This window comes from Cheilinus undulatus, linkage group 11 (genome assembly GCF_018320785.1).
Source record: "Cheilinus undulatus linkage group 11, ASM1832078v1, whole genome shotgun sequence".
NCBI lineage: Eukaryota > Metazoa > Chordata > Actinopteri > Labriformes > Labridae > Cheilinus > Cheilinus undulatus.
The window spans coordinates 38095259-38111368 of record NC_054875.1 but is presented as its reverse complement, the minus strand read 5'-3'; the positions used below and the strand labels follow the sequence as shown (position 1 = coordinate 38111368).

The 16110-nt window shown below is 38.6% G+C and overlaps 3 protein-coding genes across 3 annotated transcripts in view; 2 read left to right on the top strand and 1 right to left on the bottom strand.

The window, feature by feature from the left end:
* sema3ga (sema domain, immunoglobulin domain (Ig), short basic domain, secreted, (semaphorin) 3Ga) overlaps positions 1-3130 on the top strand; it is a 28794-nt gene extending 25664 nt beyond the window's left edge. Inside the window, exon 18 of the mRNA XM_041799268.1 lies at positions 491-3130. Within this exon, the coding sequence (XP_041655202.1) occupies positions 491-883 (393 nt within the window). The 3' untranslated portion in view covers positions 884-3130. The remainder of the gene's footprint in view (positions 1-490) is intronic.
* Positions 3131-3564: 434 nt separating this feature from the next.
* LOC121517396 (wiskott-Aldrich syndrome protein-like) lies at positions 3565-15981 on the bottom strand. Its single transcript, XM_041799111.1, has 11 exons — positions 15724-15981; positions 12835-12975; positions 12548-12634; positions 12307-12403; positions 9732-9761; positions 9616-9651; positions 9327-9519; positions 6779-6957; positions 5040-5590; positions 4809-4920; positions 3565-4714 (listed from the first exon to the last, which is right to left on the bottom strand). Exons 1-11 carry the CDS (start codon positions 15823-15825, stop codon positions 4659-4661), a joined length of 1584 nt encoding a protein of 527 aa, XP_041655045.1. The 5' UTR covers positions 15826-15981; the 3' UTR covers positions 3565-4658.
* Positions 10454-16110, top strand: part of zgc:162200 (uncharacterized protein LOC558638 homolog) — a 64135-nt gene continuing 58478 nt past the window's right edge. Inside the window, exon 1 of the mRNA XM_041799108.1 lies at positions 10454-10605. The gene's annotated coding sequence lies outside the window, so the exon portion shown is untranslated. The remainder of the gene's footprint in view (positions 10606-16110) is intronic.

Genomic DNA, 16110 nt, shown 5'->3' with positions numbered 1-16110 from the left:
GTTTTGTCATGGATTTGTGATAATTAACCAACAGGGTTTAAGTTGCCTCTTTGTAAAGGGCTGCTGGTGGAGCGATGAGCTTGGCTGTAGCTCTACTTTAGCTTCGGTTTATTAGGACGCCACACTGAAAACGGAAGTCATGTGACATCAGTTAAATGTGGTTTAGCCTCCAATTTGCAAGTACTCCCATACTGACGCGTTTAAGACTTGTACCTTGTACAATGTCAACACAGCTCAAACCCATTCTTTCTTTCCCATGGGAAAACCAGTTCAAAGTAATTTACAAATCAGAAAAGAAAGAAAAGGAGAGGAGAATTGCAATGCCAGACACCTCATAATAGTCTGTTGACAGTGTTTTGATTTTGAGACCTCTAGTGGTCAAAAATACTTCTGTTTCTGTAGAGGAACCAACCATCCTCACTATTTACCAGTTATTCTCTTTTTATCCTCTCACTAAGACCTCTCTGTTGTTTTATACTCTGATCCATAGCTTAACCGTCTGGGAGGTATCCTGAAGACCAACCATGGCATCCTCCTGAAATCTCTCAACCAATCAGACGCGGGTCTCTACCACTGCCTCGCCACAGAGAACAACTTCAAACACACAGTAGCCCGTGTGGCGCTGCGTATCCTGGATCGAGACATCGTTTTAGCTCTCACGGCTCAAGATGAGGATGAGGAGCCGAAAACGCGTCACGCAGGACCTTACCCTCACCCGCCCCTCGTCTCCACACCCTTCCCACCTGAGATCAGACTGATTAACCAGTACTGCCAGTCCTACTGGGAACAGATCAACCCCAAACATCAGGAACAACAACAACAACAACAGCGTAAACGCACCAGCCGCAGACACACAGAGAGCCAGGACCAAGGCCTTGGCTAGAGGAGCAGACGCTACGTCCAACACTGGCCTGTCTGGACTTTTTAGTGGACTTTTATGTTTGACGCGCATGTTAGTGCGTTACCTCCGTTCATTAGGTGGGTGATGCCTTCATGCTGGTGTTTAAGTACTATACTGGTGAATTTGCAATTTTCAGCCTAGAAAGTACAATATGTGTATATTTTATGTCCTAAATTATCCTGGCATTTTTTGGGGTCTAAGTTAAGAATACCTGCTCTTGAGACTGGTTAATTGCTCCAAATTTACCACCTATGGTAGCAATTGTTATGAAACTTGTTGTCATGTTAGATTTAGGTTATTTGAAAAAACACCAGTACCTGTATGTGGAGAATCACAGCAAAAAACTCAGAAACAAACAGAAGCTTTTTCACCATGTCTGTGTAAGCTTGATGTCCATGAAAGCAAAGATACTAATGCAGCTTTACAAGTGTAGTAGCAGCCTATTAAACAGACTAAATTTTAAAGTGACGCCTCTATATAAGCTATAACAGCAACAAAAGCAACACATATATGATTGTGTATTCCTTGATGGGTTTTTATGCCTTTAACCCCCTTCCACAGGGTCGGTTTGTGACGGTTTACAGCACGCAGACCAAAAGAGGGTTTGTTTACATTATCTGGAGGTTGAAGTGATGCAGGGCCAGAGGACTGGAGGGGACAATTTTCAGTGGTCTTTGAATTCTACTATGATGACTTTCTATTTATTCTAAGGATATTACCATGCAATCAGAAAGTATTTAGACCCCTTTCACTTTTTTCAGTGTTCTTCAGTGTTGCAGCCTAATGCCACAGTTGAAAAACTTTATTTTTATTCTCGTTAATCTATACTCAGTAATCTATCATGACAAAGAGAAACAGATTTTTAAACATTTTGGCAAATGTATTAAAAATTTAAAAACTGAAATATAATTTACAGAAGTATTCAGACCTTTTTTCAGAAAAGCCCACTTGGAATTTGCAAAAAAAGGAAGAAAGTCAAATGGGCACCAGAGCACAATTTCAAGTGTTTTTGAAAAGTGTCTGAATATTTACGTAAAAATGGTATTTCAGCGGTGCAGGTGGCCTAGTTTTTGAGGTGCGCCCCATGTGCATGGGCAGCCCAGGTTCAAGTCCAGCCTGTGGCCCTTTCCTGCATATCTCTCCCTGCTCTCGTCCCTGTTTCTGACTCTGTTCATTGTTCTCCTCTATCAATTAAAGGCTCAGAAAGACCAAAAATAAATCTTAAAAAAAGATATTTCAGTTTTTCAATTTTAATAAATTTGCTAAATTTCTAAAATTATGTTTTCACTTTGTCATGATGGGGTAATGAGTGTAGATTAATGACAAAATATAGCTGTAGCATCAGGCTGCAGCATAAGAAAAACAAAAAAGTGAAGAGGCGTCTGAATACTTTCTGAATGCATTGTATGTTAAATGTTACTATTGTGGGGTAAGGACTGTTCAGTGTGATGGATCACATATTTTAAGCTAGTTGTTGAAAAACCAGTATGATTTTTATGTAAAGTATATACAGATTGTAATTATAAGGCTCCAACATGCAAAATCCCAGGTATTGTACTTCACAGTATCTTGAAAAAATGTAATATATTGATTGTGAATATAATATATATGGTCATTGGATTACTCTTGTATTGTATGAAGATATTATGATGATATAAATGCATTTGTTGCATGCATTTCTGTGGTTGTTTGTTGCAAGTTGTACATTTTACTGTATTGGACCGTGGTGTGTAACGATGTTATGATGTTTGTAAGGTGTAATGTGTACTCTGCTAAGCTAATTCCATTGGATGTTGTCATATAATGACTCCCGTACTGTCCTGTGCTCTAGTGACCTCCTGTCTGTGAGTGTTGAAGATTTGTATAGCGTACATTGTTTTTCCAGTTATGCACTTTGTCGGTGGTGGGATTCGAGGGACTTTGGGGATCTTTGCACAGATGTATGAGAAAATGATACAAGAACAAAATGTTTCTTTTTTATGTACAGTATGTTATAAAAATGGGAATGAATATGGCTCAGATTTAGTATCGATCGTCTGTGTTCTGTTATAAGCTGTATTTACAGGATGTTAAAAAATGGCTCTTTTTAAAGGAAGCACAAGAGATGAGTTATTTTCCAGTCAGAGCCTCCGTTCACCTTCATTGTGATTAACACAGTGGTGTCATGCTGATGAATACTACACTGGAAATGTCCAAAACAAATATAAACATTTCAGAACCCTCTTAAAATGTGTTTTTCTTTCACTTTTAGGTCCATCTGAATCCTTTTTATTGAGTTATTTGCACAGTTTGTCACATTCAGTGGTCTTTTCACACATGCACTACATGCCTGGAATTTCCCCAGGATTTTAGGGGGAGGGATTGCATGTTTGAAAACAATTTAAATGATTTACCTGGTGTGGAAGTGATCAATATCACAAATTACTCAGTCCTGCAGACCCTCTCATGTCTAGCATCATCAAGCCATATGAAGGGAGACAAGGGTCACATGGAGCCTTTTACTGAGCTAAGAGGCTAGCTGAGGCCCTTTAACATAAATAGAACTCCTTGTTTTGTCACAAACATGCTTTCAATTGAAATGGCAATGTATTATCAACCAAATGAACCTTGTGGAGTGAGCAACTCAGTAAAGATGTGCTGTTCTAAACAAGCCTGTTCTACGAAACGGGTCTTTTTTTAGCTGCTGTAGCTAACTCCTGTTTGAGTGCCGGTTTTCATTCCTCCGTCCTTTGTTGTTATTTAGTCCACATTTAAAAAGCCAAACTGGTACCAAACGAAGAGCCATTTGAGAGCAACCGGCTCCACTGAGTTGAGCCAAATGATCTGAGTCTCTTTAAAGAAATGCATTTTCCATCAGAATGAGCAAGAATGGATGGACATCAGATGAGGAAACAAGACTAAGATCAGAGTTTAATGTGCTCAACCACAGAGAAATTAAAATATCACTAATTTCAGGACACAACAATGCCTAGAAAGTGTTTTTATTTTCTGCAGTTCAAGGGCTTAGAAATTAACAGCTCAAAATGCAGTCTTTTGGTAATGCTTCTCCATGCAAACCCTAGCAAATTTCTGTGAGGTTTATGTGGGCCAATGTGTGGACACAACAGGTAGTATTGAGGAAAAACCAGGGCAGGACTGGTGCAATCACCATGAACATAAAGAAGCAGCTTTATTTCCTTACTTTTGTATCAGTTGTACGTTCCATTCCACTTGTTCTTGACACTGTAAATCTGTCCTATTAATTATAGCACTGATCTAAAGACAAAAACATCATTCCAGTCTCCAGACTGTCCTGAATATTTGGAAAATTTCCACGAGTTTGGTGTGAGCTTATGACTGAACACAGCAGGAAATAGTCAGGAAAACTACTCATGAGTGATTGGGCAGGGATATTGACACATATCCTGTGTCTGGGACACTAATGAGGGCAATGTTTGCACATGCATCTATACAGCTTCATACTTTTTTCTGCTCTCTGCCATGCTTAGTCTTGAATTTTGCACACTATCTTGGTTTCCACATGCGACTTTATGCCATATCTTGCATCATGACAGGGGAAAGCTGTCGGGGACATAAGTGAGTACACAACTCAGGGAGATTTCAAGGGAAGGCTTTATCAATACTTTTTTGCAAATGATCAGGAGAGCATGTGTAAAAACTTACTTTCAAGTTTACAGTAAGTGGAAGTGGAAAAACAACAAAATGTAACAGTAATGTAAGTCCAAAACATGGTTAACCTGAGCAAAAAATATAGAAATCAGTCATCCCATTCATCATCATCTTCATCATCATCACCGTCTTCTTCACTTTCACCTGAAAAGAAAATGAAATGAGGACATATGTTTGTGCCCTTAGGTGTAATTTTCTTTTCCATCATGTTACAGTTAGTAACTGTTTAAATATTTACCAGATGAGTGGATGACTTTACTCCTCTTCTGCATGACTGACATGAGAGCACCGACGATGCCCTCGCCTGAACCTGGTGGTGTGACTGGAGCTGAATCTGGAACATCCGTCACCTGAAAAAACATGATAAAATGAGAGTTTAAACACACATAAAAACCCAAGTTTAAACAAAGATGTTTAAACCCAGGACTTAAAACAAGTGAAAGTTTCTGATGAAGGAAATTTTCTTTACGTTTCTGAGTTTCTTCCCGAGTCGGATCTGATCTAACAGAGCTCCTCTACTGTCCCCTCCTCCTCCAGAGGGTGGAGGAGGTGGTGGAGGACCACCAGGGAGAGGAGGAGGAGGAGGTGGGAAATCCAAAGATGGGGCAGGTGGAGGTGGAGGAGGCGGAGGAGGAGGAGGAGGTCCACCACCTCCTCTGCCAGGTGCAGATGGGACAGGAGGAGGTGGGAAACCCATGTTGCGCTGTTGGCCGGACGGCGGCATAGGAGGAGGCAGACTGTGTGACTTGGAAGGAGATGGTGAGGATAAAAGAGAAGGTGTAGAATGTGCTGGAGGAGGTGGAGGAGGAGGGCCGCCTCTGCCTGAAGAAGGTGGAGGAGGTGGGAGTCCTCCACGGGATGGAGGCGCATGGGAGGAGGGGCTCCCTCGCTGCTGGCCTGGGATGGGAGGTAGGGGGCCAGAGCGGCCTCGCTGAGGTGGAGGGGTTGGAGCAGAGTGGCCGGAGCCTGGGACAGGCGGCAGAGGTCCCTGTCTGCTGGGTGGAGGTGGTGGAGGTCCAGCTGAAATCCAGTAAAAAGACATGCATAAGAATCCAGACTAACCTTCAGATCAGTGGTTCTAAACTGGTCCACTATCAGGACCGGCCAAACCCTCTTTAATGACAAAAAACAACCCAAACTTCCTTAAAAAATAACAACATAATTTAACCATTATCTATGTCAGCATATAAGGGTCACTCTAAAAATAATTAGAAAATGAAGATTTTTTTTCTAGAATAAAGCTAGCTAGCTCTGTTAGCTGCATAAGTTATGTAGATAATGGAGCTACATAGCTAACAAAGCTAAAGCTAAGCTTACAAAGCATGTAACTTAGTTAGGACAACAAGTTATCTATGCAGCTAAGTTAGCATTAGCTACATTTGCTAACATTCATGTTGCTAAAGCTAACTCAGCTATAGATAAGGGAGCTATGTAGCTAACATAGCTAAAGCTAAGCTCACAAAGCAGCTAACTTAGCAACGTAGACCAGCTTTAGCTACATTTGCTAAAGCTCAGGTTGCTAAAGCTAACTTAGCAGTAGATAATATAGCTATGCAGCTAACATAGTTAAAGCTAAGCTCACAAAGTAGCAATAGGAGCTGTGTAGATATGTGATCTATGTAGCTACATTAACTTTAGCTACGTCTGCTAAAGCTCTCGTTACAAAAGCTAACTTAGCCACATTGGCTTATGTAGTAACATCAATTGCATTGCTAGCATAACTATGTTGGTTTTTAGCTAAAGCTAATGAAGCTAAAGTGAGCAACCGTTTGTGTAACAACTTCTTTAACATACAGTATCTTTGCACAATAATGTTTGCAATGAGGTTATTTTATGAGAGTAACTGCCTGACTTAGTCTATAAATAAACCTGAATTAAAAATAATAATAATAAAACTGGAAATTACAGCATTTCTTTTCTGAGGCATACAGCGTCTCAAATGAACGGTCTTGTGAGAGTGGCCGTCAGTAATGTACTGTCTGCAGCTAGACCCCTCTCAACTGAACAGACTGAGACACCCTACAAATAAAAGCACATCAAGTTATTTGCTACATATTTTTTTCAGGCACACAGCTGCGACCCACTGAATATGACTTTGCACTCCACTTTTATGGTCCTGACCACCAAGTTGAGAACCAAGGCTTAGATCATTTAAGCAGCCTGTGGAGGATAAAAATAAGACTCAAAATGTTGCAGTGTGAGTCTCACCTCCTCTGTTCACCTCCCTTTTCACCGCCTCCATCCCTCCAGATTGCTCGATGACATTATAGATGAGCTGGGAGGTCTGTTCATCTCTCATGTCAGCTTCACCGATGCCGGCCTGGGAGAGCAACTTCACCAGGTCAGGGTCCAGGTTGTTTGGATCGAAGCCCACATGAGAAATATGTCTGACCAAGAAAAGGAGAGAGTTTGATACACTAACATGGAAGATCAGCCGATACATCAGCAGTATTTCGAAGTACCAAACAACACATTACTTTACCAGTGGTCCAGCAACATTTTTATTTAATATGACTATTTTGTTGTCATTGGTTAGGATTTGTCTGCTTTTCTATACTTTGCTCTCTGTGTATTTTGAAAGTATGTTAAACACTTTGTAAGCCCTTGTTTTTCATAGTGCTTTACATAAAGTTACTATTATTATTATAATGATTATCACAGTAGATTCTGGCTGTTAAACTGTGTCTTTATTTCTGTAGTTGTTCAATAGCTCTCTTTGATGTATTTGTGTAGGTAGAGTCTTAACTACCGACAATACTGGGACGTGCAGGAGGTAATTAACAAGATGTTTCTTTTTTAGTCATGCCGTGAACAGCTTGGACTAATTATACAGTCTATTCCATAAAATTACATTATTTGATATTACACCCTTGACAGGAGGGGAAGAGTTATTTAGGACAGATCAAGATCTCCCGTGTATTCAGACAGCTGAAATACCAGCTCACCTGTTCAATGATTTTTTTTTTTACTGCTTTGAATCAAACATTTTTAAAACTAGACTTGAATCAATTGGCTTTTTGCCATATGCTTTGAATAGATGTTTATTTGCAAAGTTTTGAGAATAATTTTTCATACTTGTGATTAGAAATGTTCCACAGACTACAGGAAAGTCTGAAACAATTAGAATAAGAATTTTTTTTTTTTTTTTTTTGCAAAATTGGAAAATATTTGTAAAAGTTGGACCAACTATTGATGCGCTAATTAAGTTTTTAGAACCTCTTTTTAAATCCTCAATGCTTTAGTACAACTTCTTTCACAGATTGTTGGAGTTTAAAAAACTATTGCCTACGAAGATTTTACACACTATCGTAAAATGTTAGGTAAACTAATTACCAATTTTTTCATACTATAGTAGAGGATGTTTCTGCAGACTGTTGGAGAAGTTTGTGGACATGATTTTAGATTCAGTACATTATCTAAGAAGCTTTTGCAAGCCACCGAAGAATATTTTTAAACTACAGCTGTAGAAGAACATACTGTAGAAGTTCTTGCAGATATTTATGTTAGATTTTGCACGCTCTTGCAGTATTTTATGTAAAGCAATGTTAAAGGTTTTTCACAAGTTTCTGATGAGCAGATTATTTTGGAAGTATTTGCAGACTGTAATAGAAGTTTTGCAGATTATTTTGGAAGTATTTGCAGACTATAAATTTAGTTTATGCAGATTATTTTGGAAGTATATGCAGACTGGAAGAGACGTTTTTGTTACAATGTTATAATGTCTTTTAGAAAATGCTTTTGACCAAAGCGACATACATTAGGTAGCAAGTACAGCACCAGCAAAGATCGAGGCAAGAAGAAACAAAATCAGTAAGAGCCACAGGTGGTTCAAGTCCATTTGGAAGCCGGCAAATTATTTGCAAATTATTTTGGAAGTATTTAAAGACTGTGATTGAAGTTTTGGCAGATTATTTCAGAGGACTTCGCAGACTATTAAACAAGTTTTGCTGATTATTTTGGAAGTATTTGCAGACTGTAATGGAAGTTTTTGCAAAACTATTATGGAAGTATTTGCAAACTGTAATAGAAGTTTTTGAAGATTATTTCAGAGGACTTTACAGACTGTAAAATAGTTATTGCAGGTTATTTTGGAGGATTGCTAAGGTTTGCTGAATATTTGAGAAGAACAGTTTGCATAAAGCATGGCTGCTGATGATTGCACATTAGTGATTACATGTACATCCACAGCATACTGTAGCACTATTGATCTTTTTTATAGGTTCTTTTTGCACAATTTTCTTTGTGTTCAAGTCTTTCAGTATCATTGATATTTTTATTAATAGTTTAACTTAGGGAGTATGATCATTTTTTGCACTGTTGTGTGCACTTCAGTATAATGACAATTATGCATCATATCATATTGTGAGATTTTGCACACTGTTGATTGAGAAAAAGATATTAAGCATGAGCTCACAATTGCAGGAAATGACAAACTTTGTGATCCTGCTTGTGCAATTCCACTGGATTATAGTTTCTGTTCCTAACAGAATAAACCAAAGCTGATAGTCCTAAAAGTCCCATGATGAATTATTAAATGATATATTGTTTTGACTATTTTACTCTTCATCAGTAGGTGGGATTTCATTTAATTGCAATCTTACAATGTGCCTTTAACTGCTATTTTTTACATAGCAAACACAATTTCCCCATTGGTAAAGCTTCTGGTGTGTTGTAATTGGTATCTTACTAAGCATGCTATTAAAGTAGCTTCCCTAAAACTGGATTTAAAGACATCACATTTCATAACCTCACTCACTTGAATCCACTGGGTGCTCCAATGTCTGCTTTGGAGAGTTTGGCACCCTTTTTCTTGCTCTTCTTGTCCTTCTTCCCTTTCCCACTCACTGAGGCAGGAGTTGGTGAAGGCATCGACCGGTACCGTGAGGACTGGATGTCTGGATTCTGGATGTCTATTGTGGCCATGTGGAAAGAAGCAGGGCTGCCAGATACTTTTGAAGAGATGCAGATATATTAGTATTTTTTAGTTCTTTTCCTGGTTGTCAGTATTTAAAATCATGAATAAAGGGTTGAGGTGAGGGAGTTACCTTTTTCAGGAGGGACTGGAGGCAAGGAACCTCTGTCTACAATGAAAAAAGACAATTATTTTAACTGAACAAGTTATCGTCATGCTGTACAGTCACTCGGTGTAGTACTATCTTACCATTGGACGGCGGGGGGCGCTGTTTCTTATCTGTCAAAAACAAAGAGGACGAAGAAACCATTTTACTTCACTCACATCTTAACACGTATTTTATCAGCTTAAGTACATTCAGTTACTTCCTGGAGGAAGTAAAGTATTCTCTTTTTTTGGCCATCACTGATCATTGTGGTAGGAATACATATATTTAAAAAGATGAAGTAAACTTCAACAGCTTACAGTTCTCTACCTGACACACAACACACCGATCTCTTTGTCAGGAGTAATTGTAAAGAAAAAAACAGAACAATTTTTAATATAGAAATTTAATCTAGTATGATTTTAGATCGTTTTCTTTTAATACAATTATATTGCCATCTCGTAGTACAAGATAAAAAGCATATGAAGACACAGATCAGTTCATAAACGTTGGAAGGACGCCCCCTGTCTGCAGTAAGCTGTCCCCATGGTGAGTCAAGAAGCTTATCCAAAATACTTTGAATAGTTCGTTTTTCTCGGTTAAAGTAATACTAATCCATGTAAAATATTAGTGAGACTCTCTGAAATCGACATCAAACATTTTGTGGTGTTGTTTGTTATTGAGTAATTTAGGCTCACAACGTTTGTGCTTTGCTAGCTGTGGGTAATTCCTCAAAATGAAGCTAACGGTTAGTTAAATTACTTGTTACATTTCGACATTTTTGGTAGTAATAACTGCAACTATGGCTATGAGGGACCTGATATGCTTCTTTTGCTACCACAGGAACCGTGTTGGTGCCACAAGTGAAAGTTTATGCCTTGGTCATCACATATAGCATGGGCTAGTATCACTTTTCACACCTGCTTGGTTTAGCAACCGGAAGTGATTGCATTACCTGCTGTGCTGAGACCAACTGAGGTATGAGCAAACTCACCGAACACAACTCAAGGTAAAGAGTTTGGCTCATTTTTATTGCAGCTGTTTTCTTGAAGTATGACAAAGTTAACTGGGGACTGTCCTCATAGTTAAAAAAGATGCAGCCCATAAGGAGGGGATGAATGGGAGAGCTTTCTGGGGCACAGTCAAACTTGGGACTCACTGAGGTCAGCAAAATCATGGTCAATTATAAAGTAAAAGTGTGATAACCATAATTTATTTTTAACCTGAACAATAACCACTCTTATAAAAGCAACAAAACATGTTTTGCATATATGTATGCTGTATATATATAGTCTTCTTCAAAACATAAACCCCCATTTATTAAAACAGAATTACCTTATTATCCGTAATGTAAACAATGTGGATGGATGCACTAAACTTTTGGGAAAGTAATATCAGACTTTAAAGCTAGCCCATAATGTGCACAAATGTCAGGATAGCAGAAAATAAAATAGAAGAAACTAGGGATTAACGATATTATCAGCCTGATATTGGTATCAGCAGATATTAGCTCAAAAGACAAATATTGGAATAACAGAATTTCTGCCGATACTGACATCCAGTATCCTGACACCTTCAAAAAACCATCGAAAACCTTCAAATACAGCATTTGGGAAAGGGCAGAGCCTTTGAGAAAAACTCGGAGGGTGATTGGATGAACGTTCTGTCTGTCACATCTTTACGTGCGCAGCTACGGAGGATGAAACTCCATATAACTGCATAAGGCGAATCATGGTGACTGTAGACATGTCAGTACACGACTTTTGTTGTTTTTGAAAAGAAAACAGCCAACTGCTGTTCTCTGTTCTTCTTTTAATGAAGAAATGTCGTCAAGTTCTGATAAAACTGGCATTTTAGCAGCATCCACGCTAATGTCTTCCGCCATTATTTCACCGGCCTCTTCACACTGCTTGCTTATGTCCTGACCCCGCCGCACCCGAAAGCACTGCCCCTCGTCGCTGATTGGTCCTGTCACTTTCTAACTGGGCCCAAAAGTTTCAGACGGGAGCTTTGCAAGATGGATTCACCAGTGAGAAACACAGAAACGGGCAGCTATCTGCTTTGGGTTAGGGTTAGGTTTTTAAGCTTGACCAACAGACCTTTATAAGTTGAGATCTTTTTCTGTATTCATTCTCATTCTTTAAACTTTAAAGTATGTTTTAAGGACTAAGTGCCATTCCTTTGATTATCTTCAAACCTTAAAGTGTACTAAAAGGAGTAATTTTTGGGTATGTAAAACATATTAAAGTATCAGTATCACTAACAATATCAGCTAAAATGAATCTGTAAATATCGGCATATCAGATATCTGCAAAAATCCAATATCATGCATCCCTTGAAGAAGCTGATAAAAGTGTTTTGAAAATATAGCTAATTGAATAATTGTGAAAAGAGACAGTGGCAAGAAATCCTACTATATTACTATATTTTTCTCAAAGCTTGTAGGCTTACTCAAACTTAGCAAATTACAATAATTTGTGTATGCTTCATAGCCTATCAGTGGCAGATGTGAAGGTAAAAATGAAAAAAAAAAATCAACTCTTAAGGCACCATTAGGCAATATTAGCATCTTCCCACGCCTCTAGATGAGTTTCAGATATGACAGTGATAGTATTAAAATATCCATGACTCTCTGCTTCTAAAAATAACCATCAGTGTGGCAACTATGACCTCACTGACCTTGACGGTTGTTCCTTTGGTTGATTTTCTCTTGGACAGCATTTTGGAAAGTTTCTGCTTCATGCCGATCGGCAAAGTTCAGTCCTACCTGACAATCCTGAAATATCACAACGAATCACAATAAGATTAGGATTAAGGATTTGCAAACTCATGATAATTTTCACATTAGCAACTACAGAGTACCACTTCATGATCTCTATTATTGCTGCAGGAATAATAACTGAAACCAGGTTGTGCTTACATCTGCAGCAAAGGTGTGAAAGTACAGGTGTGGCGTGGAGTAAACAATCTGATTGTAGAGCTCCTGCTCCCAGATCTGCCTCCCTAACTGTGGAAAAAACACTGTTATTGTATTTCTATCCCCTTGATATAAGTCTGTGAGGATGTGAGAAATCTTGTGTCAGAGTTTAGTAAGTTTTTAATTCACACTTTATGAAATCATCAGACTTAAAAGGCCTGGGTATTTCTCTAAAGCTGTGTTTTAGGTTATTTTTGGCATGAGGGGAATTTGTGTGTGGGGGAAGTTACCTTCAAGTCAAACATGCGTATGAAGTAGGAACGCTGAGGGTTATCCTTGATGAAGCAGACCACGCCAGTGTGCTGCAGGCTCCACATGGACGGGCTGTGTGGCAGAGCCATGAACAGCTGTGCAACTGCAGTGGCCATGGACTAAACACAAACACATATACTCCATTAAACAAGAACAAAGCTGATAGGACGTTTAGGGACTGAACAATGTACTGTGTGCTAGGTTTTTAAGATTATTTATATAGCTTTACAATCAGGATATAGAGTAAGGAACTATCTTTCATATAGTTTATGTTGGTTTGATATAAAATCAGATTCCAAGCTAAGTAGTCCATTTACAGTTGGAAACACTGACAGTAATAATATGCTTATTAGCTTCAAAATACTCATATGAAATGTCAAGGCTAAATTGGGAATTATCGTTCTGTTTGTTTTGTTTTATTTCATGTGAGCATTTATTTTATTGGTAAAAATCAAATGATACTGATATAAAAAGTAAAAGTCCTAGACACCCAGTATTGTTTTTTTTCTATTATAAGAAATTGCTGGAAAATTCTACAAACTCTTAAATTGACAAATACATTGCCAGCATTTAGAAAAGTTCCTAATGTTGCTTACTTAATATTTTTATTTAAGTTATTTTATTTTTACACTGTACAGCACTTTAAATGCAAGTTCTTTATAACTGAAATGTATCATTATTGTTGGACGGTGCTGAAGGTCCTGAAGATTCTGTACCTTTTTAAACCAGAGGTTGTTACAATAATAAATTCTTTTTATCAGTTTGAAACACAGGGTATTTTATGGTTTTTCAACTTTAGGTAGGATTGGCTTTCTGTGCCCAAGCACACTTGATGTACACAGTCCTATACAGTAGGTGGTGGTATGCATGTAAACCTAGCACAAAAAGTAAGGAAATGTTTGTTTGGTACATTATTACTTTGTCGTTACAATGCTTCTTGGCAATAAATTTGATACCGTTGGAAAGCCGGTTTGTCCCCCTTTTAAATGGTGCCACATTGGTAAGGAACATGCATTTGTGGGATGAGCAGCAGAGCTGAGTATGTGGGTTGCGCCCATGAAAAATTTGCCAGATCTTCTCTGTCAGTGTCAAACAGCTTTTTCTGCCATTGACTCTTGTTTGGTCTTGTTGGGGGGGTTGTATGATTAAAGTCTGAAGAAACAGGACATATTAACAATTTAACAGTTTATTCATTGAACAAACAGGAGCCTCAGTAGCATGTGGAAAAAATATTCCAAGCCACAACAGCCTGGCACCTCCTCCTCATGCTGGTCACCGGTCTGGTTACACACTGCTGTGGGATGGCATCCCATTCTTCAATCAGCATTTGTCACAAGTCAGCCAGTGCGGTTGTGTTGGTCACTCTGACGCGTACAGACTGCCCTACGTGAACCCACAGTGGGGTTGAGGTCAGGACTGCTGGCAGGCCATTCGGGGGTGTGAGTTGCCATCTTGGAGGGAAGAGTTTGATCCCAGACTGTGGAGGTATGGGATTACCACTGGTTGCAGAATCTCATCTCAATATCTCTCTGCATTGAGATTGCCTCCAGTGATGGAAATCAGGCACCTGATTCTCATCACTTTGTGGTACTAGAAGCTCAAAACAAGAGTCAATAGCAATAGCAGAATAAGCTGTTTGGCATTTGAAGAGAAGATCTGGCAAATTTTTCATGGGCGCAACCCACATAGTCAGCTCTGCTGCTCATCCCACAAATTCATGTTCCTTACAAATGTGGCCCCATTTAAAAGGGAGAATAAACAGGCTTTCTAATGGTATACGATTTATTACCAAGAAGCATTATTATAACAAACATAGTTCCTTACTTTTCGTGCTAAGTTGAGTTTGTTTTGTTGCCAGTAGTTTGGTACAGTTTAGACAGTGTTGAGGAGTTTGTCTGCAATTCCTGATCAACAAAATGAGAAACTTCCAATTACTGGGGTTAGCATCAGTTTTTTTGCTGTGGTATTTAACATTTAACAAAGTTTATTAATCTTGGATTGTAAGACTATTTGTTATTTCTTTACATAAAAATATCAAGATATATATCCTGTATCTTTTTTCAGTTGAAAAATATCCAGATATGATTTTTAGTCTTTATTCACAGCCCTTGGAGCTTTATTGCACTTGTCATGTAAATGTGCATGTTTGCACGTCTGTGGTGAGGACTCACTTCCTCGTATGCGTTCATATTTTCAGATAACAACAAAAGTCAAACATTTAGCTGGTAATGTTATTCTGCTGTCTGTCCAAACTTTTACATTTACTTTGGTTACTTTGAAAAAGTGAGAAACAAAGCAACTTGTGCTTCACCATCAGACTGAAACCTGCTAATTTTGACAGCAGAGGAAGAAATGGCTCAGCCACCATTTCCTGTTACAGCCACCTCCTTTTTGATGACCTAATGTCAGCACTTCTTTTTTGACTACATCTCTTTAAAGGTACAGTACATTCCTTTATATAATGTAGTAATTTGTGTATGATATAAAAATCAAAAGTAAAACTGTTTTAATTTCTCAAATAAAGTGAAAAATAACAAATGGGAAATAACCAAAAAAAGGGGTCAGATAGGGAGTCAAACTAAAATAATGTGCTGTAGAGTTGAAAGTCAAATACAGAGTGCCTTATTTTCAAATGTAGCTGACCATTATGGTCTTCAAATTAAAGATCTGATGTTTTACCACAAAGGGTAATGAGAGATGCCCTGAGGCCTACGACTATTCACTTTTTTATGTAGCAACCCCGTACTAAACCAAAAGCCTTCTCCATTCACTCTGATGTTTACATTTTCCTTCAGTCAGAATAAAAACCAGATAAAATACACAGATACATCTTCCTCACAGGGAACGTTCATCAGTTGAGGACTTACAGCACACCTTCTGCCCAGCAGGTCCTCCAGCCTCTCATTCTCCTGCAGACTCAACAGCGAGCTCCGAGCGCACTCCATCTTACTTTTAGATCCACGGCTCATGGTCCCTGTATTAAAGCACCCACTTTATCGTAAATTTAAAAGCATTTGAAAAAGCGTCCTCTCTACACCGCCAGAAAACTGAACTATACAGTCAAGGAAGTTTCTCTTCTCTGTTATGCGCACACATCAACTCAAAGCAGGAAACGGCCAACCGCACTTCTCTAACCCACACTTTTCTTCTTTCTCTTAGACGCAGAGCACAAACGAATGTGTTACTTCCATTTTCAGCGGGGGGTAGTGCACTAATATTCTTCCTCTGCTTTTCAAAAACTCACTTCACAACTG

Excerpts from the sequence above, each read along its gene's own strand:
- LOC121517396 (XM_041799111.1), bottom strand. The coding sequence starts at position 15,825 with ATGAGCCGTGGATCTAAAAGTAAGATGGAGTGCGCTCGGAGCTCGCTG. Across the intron at positions 6,958-9,326 it reads GGAGCACCCAGTGGATTCAA|ACATATTTCTCATGTGGGCT; the intron begins GTGAGTGAGGTT and ends TTTCTTGGTCAG. Across the intron at positions 4,921-5,039 it reads TCGGGAAGAAACTCAGAAAC|GTGACGGATGTTCCAGATTC; the intron begins GTAAAGAAAATT and ends ATGTTTTTTCAG.